The sequence below is a fragment of the Giraffa tippelskirchi genome, chromosome 8 (genome assembly GCF_054371585.1).
Source record: "Giraffa tippelskirchi isolate mGirTip1 chromosome 8, T2T-mGirTip1v1.2.pri, whole genome shotgun sequence".
NCBI lineage: Eukaryota > Metazoa > Chordata > Mammalia > Artiodactyla > Giraffidae > Giraffa > Giraffa tippelskirchi.
Window position 1 is genome coordinate 123,990,270 of NC_137282.1, and position 16,044 is coordinate 124,006,313.

At 47.9% G+C, this 16,044-nt stretch overlaps 1 protein-coding gene across 1 annotated transcript; it reads right to left on the bottom strand.

Moving 5' to 3' along the window:
- Positions 1 to 4,209: 4,209 nt before the first annotated feature.
- LOC145517446 (HLA class II histocompatibility antigen, DM beta chain) lies at positions 4,210 to 10,469 on the bottom strand. Its single transcript, XM_081519877.1, has 6 exons — positions 10,198 to 10,469; positions 9,116 to 9,397; positions 7,005 to 7,289; positions 5,593 to 5,709; positions 5,153 to 5,188; positions 4,210 to 4,803 (listed from the first exon to the last, which is right to left on the bottom strand). The coding sequence occupies exons 1-6, from the start codon at positions 10,250 to 10,252 to the stop codon at positions 4,790 to 4,792; spliced, it is 789 nt and encodes a 262-aa protein (XP_081376003.1). The 5' UTR covers positions 10,253 to 10,469; the 3' UTR covers positions 4,210 to 4,789.
- Positions 10,470 to 16,044: the final 5,575 nt, after the last annotated feature.

Below are 16,044 nucleotides of genomic sequence, written 5' to 3' on the forward strand. Positions count from 1 at the left end.
GCCCTGCCCCAGGTTAGTTTGAGGACTCTTGGGAATAGCATGCACTCCAACCAAGACCAAGGTTCCACTCCACCCTCATTTGTCATCTGATCCACCCGATTTTACTTTGGAAACAGAATTACTTGGGAAGATGATCCAAAAATAATTTTCCTAAATGAATAGTGAGATTAGCTACCAATCCCTGTCGGCTCCTTTCCCATGAACGTGCACTGAGTAAGGAAGCAAAGAATCTGGAACATGGGGCCCTGAGGAGATACCCTCCTGGGGTGCATTTGATGCTTTAAAAGCGGCGGGGGAGCAGAAATTTATTCTCTCATGGCTAAGGAGCCCAGAAGTCCAAGATCAAGGTACCGAGAGGACTGGTCCTCCTTGGAGACTCTAAGGGGAAATCTGTTCCATGCCTCTCTCCTGGCTTCCAGGGTTGCTGGAAATCCTTGGTGTTCCCTTCGTATTTTCCTCTTACATTTTTTCATTTTTATTAGCACATAGTTGGCTTTCAATGTTGTGTTCTTTTCAGGTGGGGATGCATCTGGTTTTATTCCCATCGTCTGCAAGGGCCCAAAGAGCCTCAAACTTGGGGTCAACACCTTTGACTAAAGTGTTGGTATCTGCTCTCATGGACACAGACCCATGTCCACTACGTGCTGAGAGCTGGACTAGATGACCTTCAAAATCAATTCCCAGCTTCCAGTTCAATTGTTAAAACAAAGAAGACATTGAAGGGAGAGAACCAATCGTTGTGCCTCTTGAATTAGATATAATGCAAAAGCCCAGCGCACTCTCTCTCTCACACACGCACACGCACGCACACACACGCACACACGCACGTGCACACATGCACACACACACACTCATACACACACGCACACGCACACACACACGCACGCACGCGCGCGCGCGCACACACACACACACACACACACACCCTTTCTGGTACTTTGCTGTATGTACCATTGTACTCTCCTCACACGGTCCTGGAGGTGACCCATCATTTTGCCTTCCCCCAGGCACCACTCGCTTGCCTGTGTAGCACACACATCCTCCTTTTTCTCCCCTTGTAATCTGGCTTCCTGGATCCCAGGAGATCTACATGGTCTTTTTTTTCAGCTGCCCATCTGAAAGAGGACAACCTTCCCTATAAAACAAAACCCAATAAGATTAGGGCAGAGCAAGCTTGCCTGGGGTCTCCAGAGGGGGACTGGAGGCTCTCTCACTAGCTGCCTCTCTCCCTCCTTCCCCTGGGGTCCTGCCCCTTTGATTTCCACAGCTGAGACCACACCGACACCCTCCCAATGTACGGCGTCTCCTTCATAAATGGCCAGGCGTAGACCAAAGCCCCACCACAGACTAGACTAGAATTTCAGAAGGAACTAGCTTTGCCAAACAAACGAAAGCAAGAACAGGGAATGGAAAAAGTGAAAACGAAAGGATATGGAGAGGCTTCAGACGGCAAGTTCTTAAAGAAAGCTCGGAGTTGGGTAGAGGTGATAAGATTATTTACATGATATACATGCTAATTAGTTAAATGTTATATAAAAACTGTCTTCTTTTTTTTTGCTGCACTGCACAGCATTTGGGATCTTAGTTCCCTGACCAGGGGTCGAACCCAGGCCCCCTGAATTGGAAGCCTGGAGTCTTAACCACTGGACTGCCAGCAAAGTCCCTATAAAAACCTTTTTTAAATGAAACATAAAATTGATAAAATTTGTAGGGATTTGTTTCTGAGCCTACACTCACCAATCACAGCACAGAGTACCCTACTGCTTCCTAGCTTACATGGCCCAGCTCAGAAAATAGCCATTTTGAACTCAGGAGCATTTTCCCATCCTGTTGACTTTCTGGTGAAACTCCTTCCAGAAGAGATGCCCTGATCACAAGGCTCCTTCTGGGGAAAGCATGGACGTAGTAGAAATCAATTCACTGATTAGACAAACCCTGAGCACCTACTTTTTTTTTTCAATTGAAGCATAGTTGATTTACAATGTTGTGTTAATTTCTACTGTACAGCAAAGTGATTCAGTTATACACATATATACACACACACACATATATCAGTTCAGTTCAGTTGCTCAGTCGTGTCCGACTCTTTGCGACCCCATGGACTGCAGCACACCAGGCCTCCCTGTCCATCACCAAATTCCGGAGTTTATATATATGCATCCTTTTTTATATTCTTTTCCATTATGATTTATCACAGGATACTGAATATAGCTCCCTGGGCTCTACACTAGGACCTTGTTGTTTATCCATTCTATATACAATAATTTGCATCTGCCAACCCCAAATTCCCAATCTGTGCCTCTCCTAAGCCCACCTCTTGGCAACCATCCATCCATTCTCTTTATCTGTGAGTCTGTTTCATAGATAAGTTCATTTGCATCTTATTTCAGATTCCACATATAAGTGATATCACATGGTATTTGTCTTCCTCTTTCGGACTTACTTCACTTAGTATAATAATCTCTAGGCCTATCCATGTTGCTGCAAATGGAATTGTTTTCTTCTTTTTTTATGCCTGAGCACCTGCCTTGGGTATGAAGTCTGTACCAACAGTGCTACCCTCACTGTTCTCCAGGCCCCCATCAGTATAGAAACCATGCAAGGAGGAAGGGACCCAACCCCACCCACCACGCACCCACACAGACCGCCATGGAGACAAGGCAGGAAGATTCCACACACTGCCTGTCTTCTGACCCCTTCCCCAGCTCACCAGATTCTGATCCTACCATGTTCCTACATAGACACCCATACACAGACATGTATTCTATTTTTTTCTTTTTTGGCAGACGTGCACTCTTAACCGCTTGTTCTCTGTCCACAACTTTCTGTTAGGCTAAACTGCAGTACTTGCGTTCATTTCTGGTTTCTTTCTAGATTCCAACTCTCATTCCAAAGACAATGCCACCAGGGTCCAGCAGGTGTCGCCCTTCACTGAGAATGAACAGGACCTCTCCAGTCCAGTTCAGTTCAGTCACTTAGTCGTGTCTGACTCTGCCACCATGGACTGCAGCACGCCAGGCTTCCCTGTCCATCACCAACTCCCAGAGTTTGCTCAAACTCATGTCCACTGAGTCAGTGATGCCATCCAACCATCTCATCCTCTGTCTTCCCCTTCTCCTCCCGCCTTCAATCTTTCCCAGCATCAGAGTCTTTTCAGATGAGTCAGTTCTTCGCATCACGTGGCCAAAGTATTGGAGTTTCAGCTTCAACATCAGTCCTTCCAGTGAACACTCAGGACTGATTTCCTTTAGGATGGACTGGTTGGATCTCCTTGCAGTCCAAGGGACTCTCAGGAGTCTTCTCCAACACCGCAGTTCAAAAGCATCAATTCTTCGGCGCTCAGCTTTCTTTAAAGCACCTCTCTTCCCCTGTGTGAAATCCAGTCCCAAATGGTGGATGCCCCGTGGGCTCCAGGTGGAGGGAATGGAAGGGACCCTCTGAAGAATGGTGTGTTCGCCAGCAGGAAAGTCCTCAGAATACAGCAGCCTAGTTACTTCCAGCTCAGGCAGACACACATCCTGTAGAGAATTTGCTGTTCGATCTTGGGCAAGCTATTTAACTTCTCTGAAGCTCCCTTTTATCTTGGGACTCGGGGGCAGACCATCTCCCCCTTACCGGGTGATTGTGGAGCGTGAATGAGACGCAGCATAAAGCACCAAGCCGAGTGCCTAAGTCGTGACAAGCCCTCGAGCTGTGGTCCCTTTCCCATGCAGGTTGTGGCAGGAATAACGGCCCAGAATTCAGATGTGAACTTGAGCTCTGCCCCTTGAATCCTGACGCCCTGATGGTCTGTGTCAGAGTTGTGATGAAGATCAAGTGAAACAGTCCAAGTAAAGCACCTGGTAGCAAGCCTGGCCCGGAAAGTAGAGTGACTGCTAACAGCTAACTTCACGGCGGTCGGCTGGCTGTGTACCAGGTAATGTTCTTGGCCAATTACAAGTATGAGCTCATTTAATCCTCATTAAGATCCCTTAAGGGTTCAGAAAACTGTTAACCTCCTACTATCTCTGACTCTGTGACTCCCTCCCACCCAAGTTTAAAGTCTTCTTATGAATTATCCATCAGAAAACATCCCCCAGTTCTGTCGTGTCCGGATAGAAAAATGGGAGGAAACACTGACTCGTCTGCTCCAGGAGGAGCGAATCAAGCCCAGCCCCTAACTGCCCGCCGTCCCTCCCCAGGACCTCAGGAAAAAGCATGGAAAAAAAAAACAGTATTCCACCAGAGTTTATTCCTCAGAGACAATCAACGGTGACGCACGCTCTCTGTGACACAGGGGGGCCCCCAAAAGGGTCTTTGACCTTCCTCCCCAGATGATATTCACCCCAGATATCTAGCCTTGGGCTCTGCCTATGGACAACACCTCGGTTACAGAATATTCTTACCAGGAACGAGTTCCCCCAAGTTACTAACGTTCACAAGGGGAAGGGAAGGGAAGGGAAGTGAAAGTTCCTCAGTTATGTCCAACTCTTTGCGACCCCATGGAGTATACAGTCCATGGAATTCTCCAGGCCAGAACACTGGAGTGGGCAGCCTTTCCCTTCTCCAAGGGATCTTCCCAACCTAGGGATCGAACCCAGGTCTCCCACATTGCGGGCGGCTTCTTTACCAGCTGAGCCACAAGGGAAGCCCTCACATAGGGAAGACTGGGAAATTCAAAGAACTGAATAGAGAAACCATAGGGTCCAAGAAAATGTGGAGGGCTGGAGGAGCTGGAGGGCCCAGCAGCATCCCCAGGAGTTCGGATCTCCTTCTCACATGGAGAGAAAGCTGTAGGGTTCTGCCTCTATCAATTGTGCTGACCTGCAGAAGAAGTGAAAAGGAGATAATAAAGCTTCAAGCCAACTAGACCCCATCGTTTCTCCCTATAACCATCTATGCCAGAGCCCTTAACACAGTGATGTGGAAAATTCTACATCACCGAGCACTGAGGAGCCACCGTCAGACACACTGCTGGGCACAGGCAGAGGGGGCAGGCGCTCTTCCTCTCTGCTCCTGATCCCAACAGCAGCAGCTTCGATCACACTCTCAGCCTGATGCCAGTGGACACGCACCACCCCCTCCATCAGCACCATCAGCTGAACCCGGAGATAACTCCCTCTGTCTCCCCCTCCAAGGGACCAGGAGGCAAACAGACCAACAGAGACATTACCTTCTGGATAATTGGACCCCGGGAGGAAAATGTAGCCTAGGAGAAGAAAATATTTGAGTTGAGAACAGTCTTTTCTTTTTTTTTTGAATATTTATTAGACTATAGTTGATTTACGCTGTTGTATTAGTTTCAGGTGGACAGCAAAGGGAATCAGTTATACATATACCTGCATCCACTCTCGTCTTAGATTCTCTTCCCATATGGGCCATTGCAGAGTACTGAGTAGTTTTCTGTGCTATACAGCAGGTTCCTATTAGTGATCTATCTTATCCATAGTAGTGTGTAGATGTCAGTCCCCATCTCTCAGTTGATCCCTCCCACCCAGAACGGGCCTGGTGGTTGAAAGTCTCCTCCACGGCAATGGGGGACGCCACGGGAGAACGAGTCAGAAACACAAAGTGAGCAGCGGTTGGGACTGACGTTCCGGGGGGCTCACTCACCAGAGGAGGTGGCTCTCCGCCAGCTGTGCAGACCGAAAACGAAGATGATGAGGCCCAGGACGAGCGTTACCAGAGACACGGAAACCTTCACCGCCTGCGCAGGCAACAGCCCAGGGGCTGCGGAAACAGAAACTGAACTGCAACTGATCCCCAGAGCTGGTCCCCAGGGCACCTTCGCTGACTGTGGCCTCCACCCGGAGGTTCAGAGGTGCCCACCCGGGGCCCAGGGCTCACACCAATCCAGGCCCGAGCAAGTGGCCTTTCCTCAAAACCCCCATTCCGAGGGTCTCTATTCCCGTGGGTCCCCGAGGAGCCCCTCTCCCCAGGTTTGTACCCCAGCTTCCAGATGCTCTCTAAGACCCTGGGGGCCCTCCAGCCTTCCTGTTTCCTTCCTTCACCCCAAAGGCCCCTGACCGAAGAATAAAGGGCCCCCCACTCCTTTCTTCACTTGCCCGTGGTGACAATACTTGCTCTCTTGACCGCTTTATTCGAGCATTTTCCCATTCAATTGTCTTTCCACCTTTCCTAACTCTCTGCGGTTCCTTGCTATCCGAGGGCTTAGGTGTCTCTACCTGTCCACTTTCAGACTGGCCATGGGTCCTTCTAGAACCTGTCTCTGCCCCACCTCCACAGCCCCCCACATCCTGAGCTGGTCTGAATGCTGTCCCCCTCCCAAATTCCTTTCCTTTAACTACTTCCAGTCCTGGGGTTCAAACAGCAATGATTGACTTGACGCAGTAGCCCCCAGGCGTGCACATCAAAGCAACTGTCAGCCTTGGCTTCCCCTCTCTGAGAGGGCAGCCCCCATCCAGCGCAGCAACACCAAGAGGGTCCTTGCTCTCCTGCGATCTTTACTTCTCCAGTTCCCATCCCTGACCTGACAATGCAACAGTGGAAATCTGAAGATCCTAGAATATTGCATCACAATTTGGGGTTCTGAAAATATGGTTACCAAATCGACATCCTCTTTTCAGGACAATCAGGCTCCCCTCCCACCTTCCAGCAAGTACAGAACACCAACCACAGCACCATAGCAACAGCAGGGATGATTAACTCTTTCTGTTCCAGTATCCCCTTGGCCCCATCTCTGGTCGAGAACTCTCCACGAGTTCCTCCAGACTCACTCATTTTCAGCATCTCCCTCTCTTTCCTGCACCATGGACCTCTCTACATCTTCTTCCCTCTGCCAAAGTATTGGTGTTCTTTTTACAACCACCCACTTGCAGTCGCTCTCTGCTTTTTTTGTTGTTGTCAGCCACGCTACAGCAGCAGGTGGGGTCTCAGTTCCCCAACCAGGGATCAAACCTGGCCCCCCCGCAAGTGGAAGCGAAGAATCTTAGCCACTGGACAGCCAGGGAATTCCAGTAGCTCTCTGCTTTAACTCTAATTCCTCCCACCTGCTACACACTTACTCCAGTCCTGAAGGATGAGTTCAGGAGCCCCAATGTGCTCGACCACGCACGTGTAGCTGTCCCCAAAAGAAGGGGTTGTGGCCAAATGGGAGACGGTTTGGTACGTCCAGTCTCCATTGGGCTGGACGATCTTATGGGCCCTGCCGTGAGGGAGGACCACCTGCCCGTTCCTCCTCCATGTGATGGTCACATCAGATGGGTAGAAGCCCCACACGTAGCAGGCCAGCATCACAGACTCCCTCGTGTTAAAAGGGGTGGTTTTGGCTACCTGCACAGTCGGTGGTCCTGCACAGGAGGAAAAAACAGTCACGAAGGAGGGCCACATCCTGGCTTTCCCTCCAACCTGGTTTCTTTCCTACTTCAATGCTTCTTGGATTTTGCCAACCCACCCTCCCCGCCCTCAGCCCAGGCCCCCACATATCCCTTTGAAAATGACAAGTTGGAATATATTCCTCTGCAGTCTTCTCTGTCTCCCACTCCATCCCTGCTCCTTCCTTTCTTGTTCCTCCAACATCCTGTTTGATCACCATAAGTAGAAGCTGAGGCTGAACTGCAAGCTGTTTCAGAAGTCATTGTATTCATTGCAAGTACATAAGCAAATTGTTATCCAGACTTACAGGTGGGGGTGAGCAAAAGTAGGAAAACACCCTTGTTCTCAAATCTCATTGAACAGATTAACTTGGTAAAGAAAGTATTTTTTTCCTCAAGGAGTTTAAGGCATGTGTGCGTGCGCAGTCGTGCCTGATTCTTTGCGAGCTCATGGACTATAGCCTGACAGTTTTCTCTGTCCATGGGATTTCCCAGGCAAGAATACTGGAGTGGGTTTCCATTTCCTACACCAGGGGATCTTCCTGATCCAGGGATTGAACCCCTATCTCCTGAGTCTCCTGCATTGGCAGGCAGATTCTTTACCACTGTGCCATCTGGGAAGCCTGAATAGTTTAAGGAAGCAAGACTAATTCAGGACTAACTAGTAAATTTGGATGAGGGTGGATCCAATTCATCAGATCACTCATATTGCCATCTGTTAGTAATTTATTTTTCTAGGTGACCCTTCAGCTTGCTTGGGTATTTTTCAAATAAAATCATCAATAAAAATCCAAGATATTGTGTTAAAATGCAGATTCCCTAGCCTGCATCCCTGGATATTTTTATTCAATGGATCTGTAGTAGTTCTCAAGGACTTGGATTCTTATTTTATTTTTTTATTTTAAATTTATTTCTGTTTTTGTTTTTGGCTGCGCCACATAGCTTTTGGGATCCTAGTTCCCTGACCAAGGATTGAACCTGCGGCCCCTGCAGTAGAAGCATGGATTCTTGACCACTGGACCACCAAGGAAGTCCCAAGACTTGCATTTTTAACAAGCACCTTCCCCAGGCAATTCTGAGAAATGATATCTTGAGACACAATACTTTTTAAGATAGAGAACTTCAAGTTTGGTGGGGTTTTTTTGTTTTTTTTTTGTTTTTTTTTACCCATCTCAAGTCATTCTCTATGCAAGTGATTAGGGAGAGAGTTTGCTTCCCTTGTGGCTCAGCTGGAAAAGAATCCGCCTGCAATGTGGGAGACCGGGGTTCGACCCCTGGGTTGGGAAGATCCCCTGGAGAAGGGAAAGGCTACCCACTCCAGTATTCTGGCCTGGAGAATTCCACGGACTCTATAGTCCATAGGGTTGCAAAGAGTCGGACCTGACTGAGCGACTTTCACTTTCACTTTGCATCAGAAACCCCTGGGAGGCTTTCCAAATTGTCCCATGCCTGGGCCCATCTTAGACCTGGGACACCAGAACCTGGGATACAGAGGCACAAGCATTTTGGGGAAAGCCATTCTGGTTATTCTGACAGTTCAACCCCTGGCTGAACTTGGATCTGTCTCCTGAGATGCCCTAAATCGAAGGAAAACATTCTTACTCTCCCTGCAAAAGCTCCTTGCCTGCCCCATTTGCATTCCAGCCCCACCCCTGTCAACCCCTTTGTGTCCCCCCTTTCTGCATCACGGGTCCTCCCATTTTTCTGCTTCTTGTCTGCCCACATCTCAAACCCCTGTCGACGGAGGGAGCCTTCACGGCCTCCCCTCTCCTCAGCGCCCCTCTGCTCCCCTCTTTCCTTACGTGTCCTGTGGGTCAGAGAGCTCCAGAAGGGCTGGGTGTGCACGGCACAGTTCTGCAGACCACTGGACAAGCGCTGGATCAGGACATCGTTACTGTTGAGGAAGTTTGAGAGGTACTGGGCCAAGCCGTTCAGCACCCCAAATTCACGAGGAACCATACTGGCCTGCACGGGATCCCAGCAGGTCAGCAAATCCTTGTTGAAGGAGATGCAGTACGTGAACTCTTTTGGATTCCCAGCATCATCCAACAGACACGTGCTTTCCACGTGTGCCACAAAGCCACCTGCAGGAGCCAGAGGAAGGGGGCGGCTCAGAGTCCTCTGCAGGAGCCCAAGCCTCAGTTACACCCGGTGAGGAGGACGTGGGTTTCCTGCCTGAGGCATCATCTGCTCACCAAGCTCACGAACAGGAGTCTCTACACGTCCTGATTCCGGGACTAGGTGATCCTAACAGAAGTTCCTAGATCCCGTCTCCTCTTTACGTGAGACTCAGCATGGAGACACAAGTGACCCAAAATTATTTGCATGTTTAAACACAATGATTAACCCAGGATTAAGACTTTCAGTAAGGCCAATGACTGAGTGAGAAAAGCAGTCAAAGGAAAGAGTCAGGCTTGTTCTGTGCTGGATACGTTATTAAATATCCATGCCATGTGTATATCTGGAGTACTCGCCATGTGCCAGACACCACGCGAGGAACTGGGGACGCAGCAGTTATCAACAAGGCAGTCATCACCTTTGCCTACATTCCAGCAAGAGATATCTGTTACACAAATAATTACACAGCTTAATTACATTAAATTTGCTACACAGATGAACAAGTTTCTCCTGTGTAGCTCTGGCAGCTATAGTAATATCCTGGGATAAACCATAATGGAAAAGGATAACTATACATGTGTGTAACTGAGTCGCTTTGCTCAGCAGAAATTAACACAATATTGTAAAACAAAAATACTTCAATTTAAAAATATAAATTCAAAAAATTGCTACAAAGCTATAGTACAAAGTGCTGTGGGGGTATATAATCCAATAGCAAAATGGAACCCCCAAATCCAAAGCAAGCAGAGGAAGGGAGAATGCTTACCTGCTCCGGTGCAGCCCAGGCTGAGGCCCAGCAGCAGCAGCAGGAGGACAGTCATGCTCTGCTCTGGGGAGACACAGGGAGTTCGGTCCCCTGGACCAGCTCTTCCAGGGGCCCTGGGTCTTTGTCTACCCCAGAAGTCCCAGCCTGGGTAGAGGATCTGCAAACACTAAGGGGGAATGTGGTATTGCCCGCTCCCCTTGATGCTCTGTAAATGAGCAATTTGGGGCTACTAAGGCCCGAGATAACTAAACCTGTTCCTTGCCAGATCATCTAAGCGTCCCAAACTGAGAACTGTCAGATTGCCTAGGTAGGCGGGGACAAGTATAGAAACAAATCGTTGAGCATCTCAGCCCAGCATCATCAGTTACCAGGTAGATCTCATCCTGCCCTGGGCTTTTAGCAACTGGTCTCTCACTCTCCCACAGAATAACCAGTCTGTAGGTGGATTTCCCTCGGAGAAGGAAATGGCAACCCACTCCAGTACTCTTGCCTGGAGAATCCCTTGGACAGAGGATCCTGGTGGGCTACAGTCCCTGAGGTTGCAGAGTCGGACATGACTAAGTGACTCACACACATACACACACATACCCACACACACACACACACACACACACACACACACAGAGGTGGATTTCCCTAGATTGGTGGAGAGAATAAACCCTGTATTCCTAGGATGTATGCAGCCTAGACTGCCCACTGGTCTGTTTTCTCTCAAAGTCTCCCCAAATATTGAGACTAGGTAACCTCCCTTGCTCCTTTAAGGGAAGTTACTGGGGAACTTAATCCTTGACTACATAACCCATGGTCTGTCCTGACGCCCAGGAAACAGGTGGACAAGGGGCCCTTCTGGGGAATGTGGTAGAGACAGGGCTGCTAAGAGTGCAGTTGTCTGGCCTCAAAGCAAAATGGCAGAATAAGAGGCACTGTTCACAAGCGCTCAGGGCCACAGCTCTGCACAATCCCTCCCTGGGCTCCCCCTTCTTCTGTTCTAGCCAGATGAGCTTCATTTTCCCCTTTCTGCTTTCTGGAGCCAGGACACCCTATCCTCCTATCCTCTGAACCATCTCAGGGCAGACTGCTGGGCAACCCCACTAATCCGCTTGATAAATAGCTGGTCATGAGCCAGTGCCCAAAGCTCACTTGTCTCCCCCAAACTCAAAACTCCCCTGAGTGTTTCCCTGACAGGTCCCATCTGTTTTGCAGCAGGCCCTCCTCGCATTGTGAAGCCACTAGAAAAATGAGATAAAAGTTCCCTGTTCTTCTTGCCCAGGAAAAGACAAACTTCACATAGCAATTCATTCTCACCTGTGACTTATACAACTGGTAGATTTTTCCATTACAAATGTAAAACCCTAAATTGACTTCCCTGTGGTCCCCACTGGGCTTTAGGGCTGCCTCTCCCCACCTTGGTTCCTGAAAGCTCTTGAACTTGACTTAATAGTGAGCTAAACAAAAGAGGATGAGGAGGGAACCCCTTAACACTACACTTACCCGTCCTGCCTCCAAGTCCCTGACTCCAAGTTCAGTTCAGTTCAGTCGCTCAGTCATGTCCGACTCTTTGCGACCCCATGAATTGCAGCACGCCAGGCCTCTCTGTCCATCACCAACTCCCGGAGTCTACCCAAACCCATGTTCATCGAGTCGGTGATGCCATCCAACCATCTCATCCTCTGTCATCCCCTTCTCCTCCCACCCCCAATCCTACCCAGCATCAGGGTCTTTTCCAATGAGTCAACCCTTCGCATGAGGTGGCCAAAGTATTGGAGTTTCAGCTTCAACATCAGACCTTCCAATGAACACCCAGGATTGATCTCTTTTAGGATGGATTGATTGGATCTCCTTGCAGTCCAAGGGACTCTCAAGAGTCTTCTCCAACACCACAGCTCAAAAGCATCAATTCTGCTGCGCTCAGCTTTCTTCACCGTCCAACTCTCACATCCATACATGACCACTGGAAAAACCATAGCCTTGACTAGACGGACTTTTGTTGGCAAAGTAATGTCTCTGCTTTTAAATATGCTATCTAGGTTGGCCATAACCTTCCTTCCAAGGAGTAAGCGTCTCTTAATTTCATGGCTGCAGTCACCATCAGCAGTGATTCTGGAGCCCAAAAAAATAAAGCCTGACACTGTTTCCACTGTTTCCCCATCTATTTCCCATGGAGTGATGGGACCAGATGCCATGATCTTAGTTTTCTGAACGTTGAGCTTTAAGCCAACTTTTTCACTCTCCTCCTTCACCTTCATCAAGAGGCTCTTTAGTTCTTCTTCACTGTCTGCCATAAGGGTGGTGTCATCCGCATATCTGAGGTTATTGATATTTCTCCCGGCAATCTTGATTCCAGCTTGTGTTTCTTCCAGCCCAGTGTTTCTCATGATGTACTCTGCATATAAGTTAAATAAGCAGGGTGACAATACACAGCCTTGACGTACTCCTTTTCCTATTTGGAACCAGTCTGTTGTTCCATGTCCAGTTCTAACTGTTGCTTCTTGACCTGCATACAGGTTTCTCAAGAGACAGGTCAGATGGTCTGGTATTCCCATCTCTTTCAGAATTTTCCACAGTTTATTGTGATCCACACAGTCAAAGGCTTTGGCATAGTCAATAAAGCAGAAATAGGTGTTTTTCTGGAACTCTCTTGCTTTTTCGATGATCCAGCGGATATTGGCAATTTGATCTCTGGTTCCTCTGCCTTTTCTAAAACCAGCTTGAACATCTGGAAGTTCACGGTTCACGTATTGCTGAAGCCTGGCTTGGAGAATTTTGAGCATTACTTTACTAGCATGTGAGATGAGTGCAATTGTGCGGTAGTTTGAGCATTCTTTGGCATTGCCTTTCTTTGGGATTTATGGTATTTATGAAGAAAAAAGGAAAGGGGGAAAGTATATCCCCAAAATGAAAATATAGATGAATATCAGGAACCAAAGACTTGTTTTGTGTAATTAGTTGAGCTTCACTGATGCTCTGACCACGTTTTCTTACCACCCCCGCCCTCAACGCCACCTGGTTACAAGATTGTTCTATGCTTGAACTTCTCTAATCAGCCGTGAAGGGTGTTGAATGAACCGAAGGTGGAGGAGGGGGGAGTCCAGAATTTGTTGAGCTTCTACTTTGTGGCAGATACTAGGAGATCCACACTATTTCATTTAATCTTAGAAGTCCTGTTAATGGTCCTTTTTACAGTTTGGAAAACAAGTTGAAGATTCACACCGAAGGTTTCGAGGTACACACACACACATACATTTGAGTGTGCCCACACACTCACTGTGTCCTAGGACTGAGATGGCCACACAGAGGTAGCTGGTGGTGGCCTCCGCTGAGAAAAGCAGAAAGGGAAGAGCCACCCCAGCCCTCTGAGTCTTATCTTTCCAATGCTCAGAGTTCCTCCCACTCTGAACCAGTGTCTCTTCTACTTTCTCTTTCAAAATCTCAAAACTATGTGAGTTCTCCTACACACATGTTCACTTCCCTTTTGAAAATCTCTCCTCCACCTCCAGGTAGGTGGTGAGCCTAACCTTAGGAACCTGGTCTTGGGATCCTTATCAAGGTCTACAAAGCCTTCCTGGAACCAGAATGCTCGCTGCGTGGCCCTCCGCCAGCTCCTGGAGGCTCAGCGAGCTCCCTCTCGTGCCTGGGTCTCTGCTCAAGGCAGCCAAGTGAGATGTGAAACCTTCCACAAGGCAGCAACAGGAAACGCAGGCTATTTCACTTCTCTATTAATGAGAAGATTGAAGGCGGTTTTAGAATTAAGCTGGACAGAAAAACCCAGAGACCTGTGCTCAGCGAAGTGGTTTCTTCCTTCCCTTTTTCCTCTTAACTCTAACTTAACTTACTCTACTTTTTCGTTTGTTTTTACACACATAGCTCTGTCCCCCACTTCTAGTCAATTACAAAGAATATTTCAACTGTCTTGAGCATTGTTGGTAATTCACTTCAGTACAGTTCAGTCGCTCAGTCGTGTCCGACTCTTTGCAACCCCGTGGACTGCAGCATGCCAGGCCTCCCTATTCATCACCAACTCCTGGAGTTTACTTAAACTCATGTCTATCGAGTCGGCGATGCTAACCAACAATCTCATCCTCTGTCATCCCCTTCTCCTCCTGTTTTCATTCTTTCCCAGCATCAGGGTCTTGTCCAATGAGTCCGTTCTTCGCATCAGGTGGCCAAAGTATTGGAGTTTCAGCTTCAGCATCAGTCCTTCCAATGAATATTCAGGACTGATTTCTTTAGGATGGACTGGTTGGATCTTGCAGTCCAAGGGACTCTCAAGAGTCTTCTCCAACACCACCAGTCAGAAGCATCAATTCTTGGGCACTCAGCCTTCTTTATATATCTGAGAGAGCTGTCCAATTCTCACATCCATACATGACTAGAGGAAAAGCTATAGCTTTGACTAGACGGACCTTTGTCGGTAAAGTAATGTTTCTGCTTTTTAATATGCTGTCTAGGTTGGTCATAGCTTTTCTTCCAAGGAGCAAGTGTCTTTTAATTTCATGGCTGCAGTCACCATCTGCAGTGATTTTGGAGCCCCAAAAAATAAAGTCTGACACTGTTTCCACTGTTTGCCCATCTATTTGCCATGAAGTGATGGGACCAGATGCCATGATCTTAGTTTTCTGAATATTGAGCTTTAAGCCAACTTTTTCACTCTCCTCTTTCACTTTCGTCAAGAGGCTCTTTAGTTCTTCTTCACTTTCTGCCATAAGGGTGGTGTCATCTGCATATCTGAGGTTATTGATATTTCTCCTGGCAATCTTGATTCCAGCTTGTGCTTCATCCAGCCGAGCATTTTGCATGATGTACTCTGCATATAAGTTAAATAAGCAAGGTGACAATATACAGCCTTGACATACTCCTTTCCCAATTTGGAACCAGTCTGTTGTTCCATGTCTGATTCTAACTGTTGCTTCTTGACTTGCATACAGATTTCTCAGGAGGCAGGTAAGGTGGTCTGGTATTCCCATCTCTTGAAGAAATTTCCCCAGTATGTTGTGATCCATACAGTCAAAGGCTTTGGTGTAATCAGTAAAGCAGAAGTAGATGTTTTTCTGGAACTCTCTTGCTTTTTCGATGATCCAACGAATGGTAATCTGTTCCGATGATCCAACGTTGGTAATCCGTTTCAAATTACCAGTGGATGTTGGTATTTGATCTCTGATTCCTCTGCCTTTTCTAAATCAAGCTTGAACATCTGGATGTTCACGGTTCCAGATGAATTGTTGAAGCCTGGCTTGAAGAATTTTGAGCATTACTTTGCTAGAGTGTGAGATGAGTGCAATTGTGCAGAAGTCTGAACATTCTTTGACATCACCTTTCTTTGGGATTGGAGTGAAAACTGACCTTTTCCAGTCCTGTGGCTGTTGGTGATTGGATAACCATTTATGTAGCACCCCGGATTGAAGTTAGGGAACCCCAGGCAGCTTCCCATATGCTGTCCCTCTGTGTTTATGTATTTATTTATTTATGTATTGGCTGTACTTGGTCTTCATTGCTGCTCATGGGCTTTCTCTAGTTGTGGTGCAAGGACTTCTCGTTGCAGTGACTTCTCTTGTGGAGCACAGTCTATAGGGCTCATGGACTTCAATAGTTCTGGTGCATGGGCTTAGTTTTCCTGTGGCTTGTAGGATCTTCCTGAACTAGAGATCGATCCCGTGTCCCCTGCACTGGCAGGCAGATTCTCAACCACTGGACCACCAGGGAAGCCCCTGTCCCTCTTTTACTGCCACTATAGAAGGGCCCAAAGAGTGAGTCCCCTCCTTCCTCACTGCCTCCTTGCCCACCATGGCCAGAAGTGAACTAACTATGGTGTGTATGTGCAAAGCATTATATGGACTCCCAAGAGCTAAG

Excerpts from the sequence above, each read along its gene's own strand:
- LOC145517446 (XM_081519877.1), bottom strand. The coding sequence starts at position 10,252 with ATGACTGTCCTCCTGCTGCTGCTGCTGGGCCTCAGCCTGGGCTGCACC. Across the intron at positions 5,710-7,004 it reads ACTCATCCTTCAGGACTGGA|CCCCTGGGCTGTTGCCTGCG; the intron begins GTAAGTGTGTAG and ends CTGTTTCCGCAG. Across the intron at positions 5,189-5,592 it reads GCGGAGAGCCACCTCCTCTG|GCTACATTTTCCTCCCGGGG; the intron begins GTGAGTGAGCCC and ends TTCTTCTCCTAG.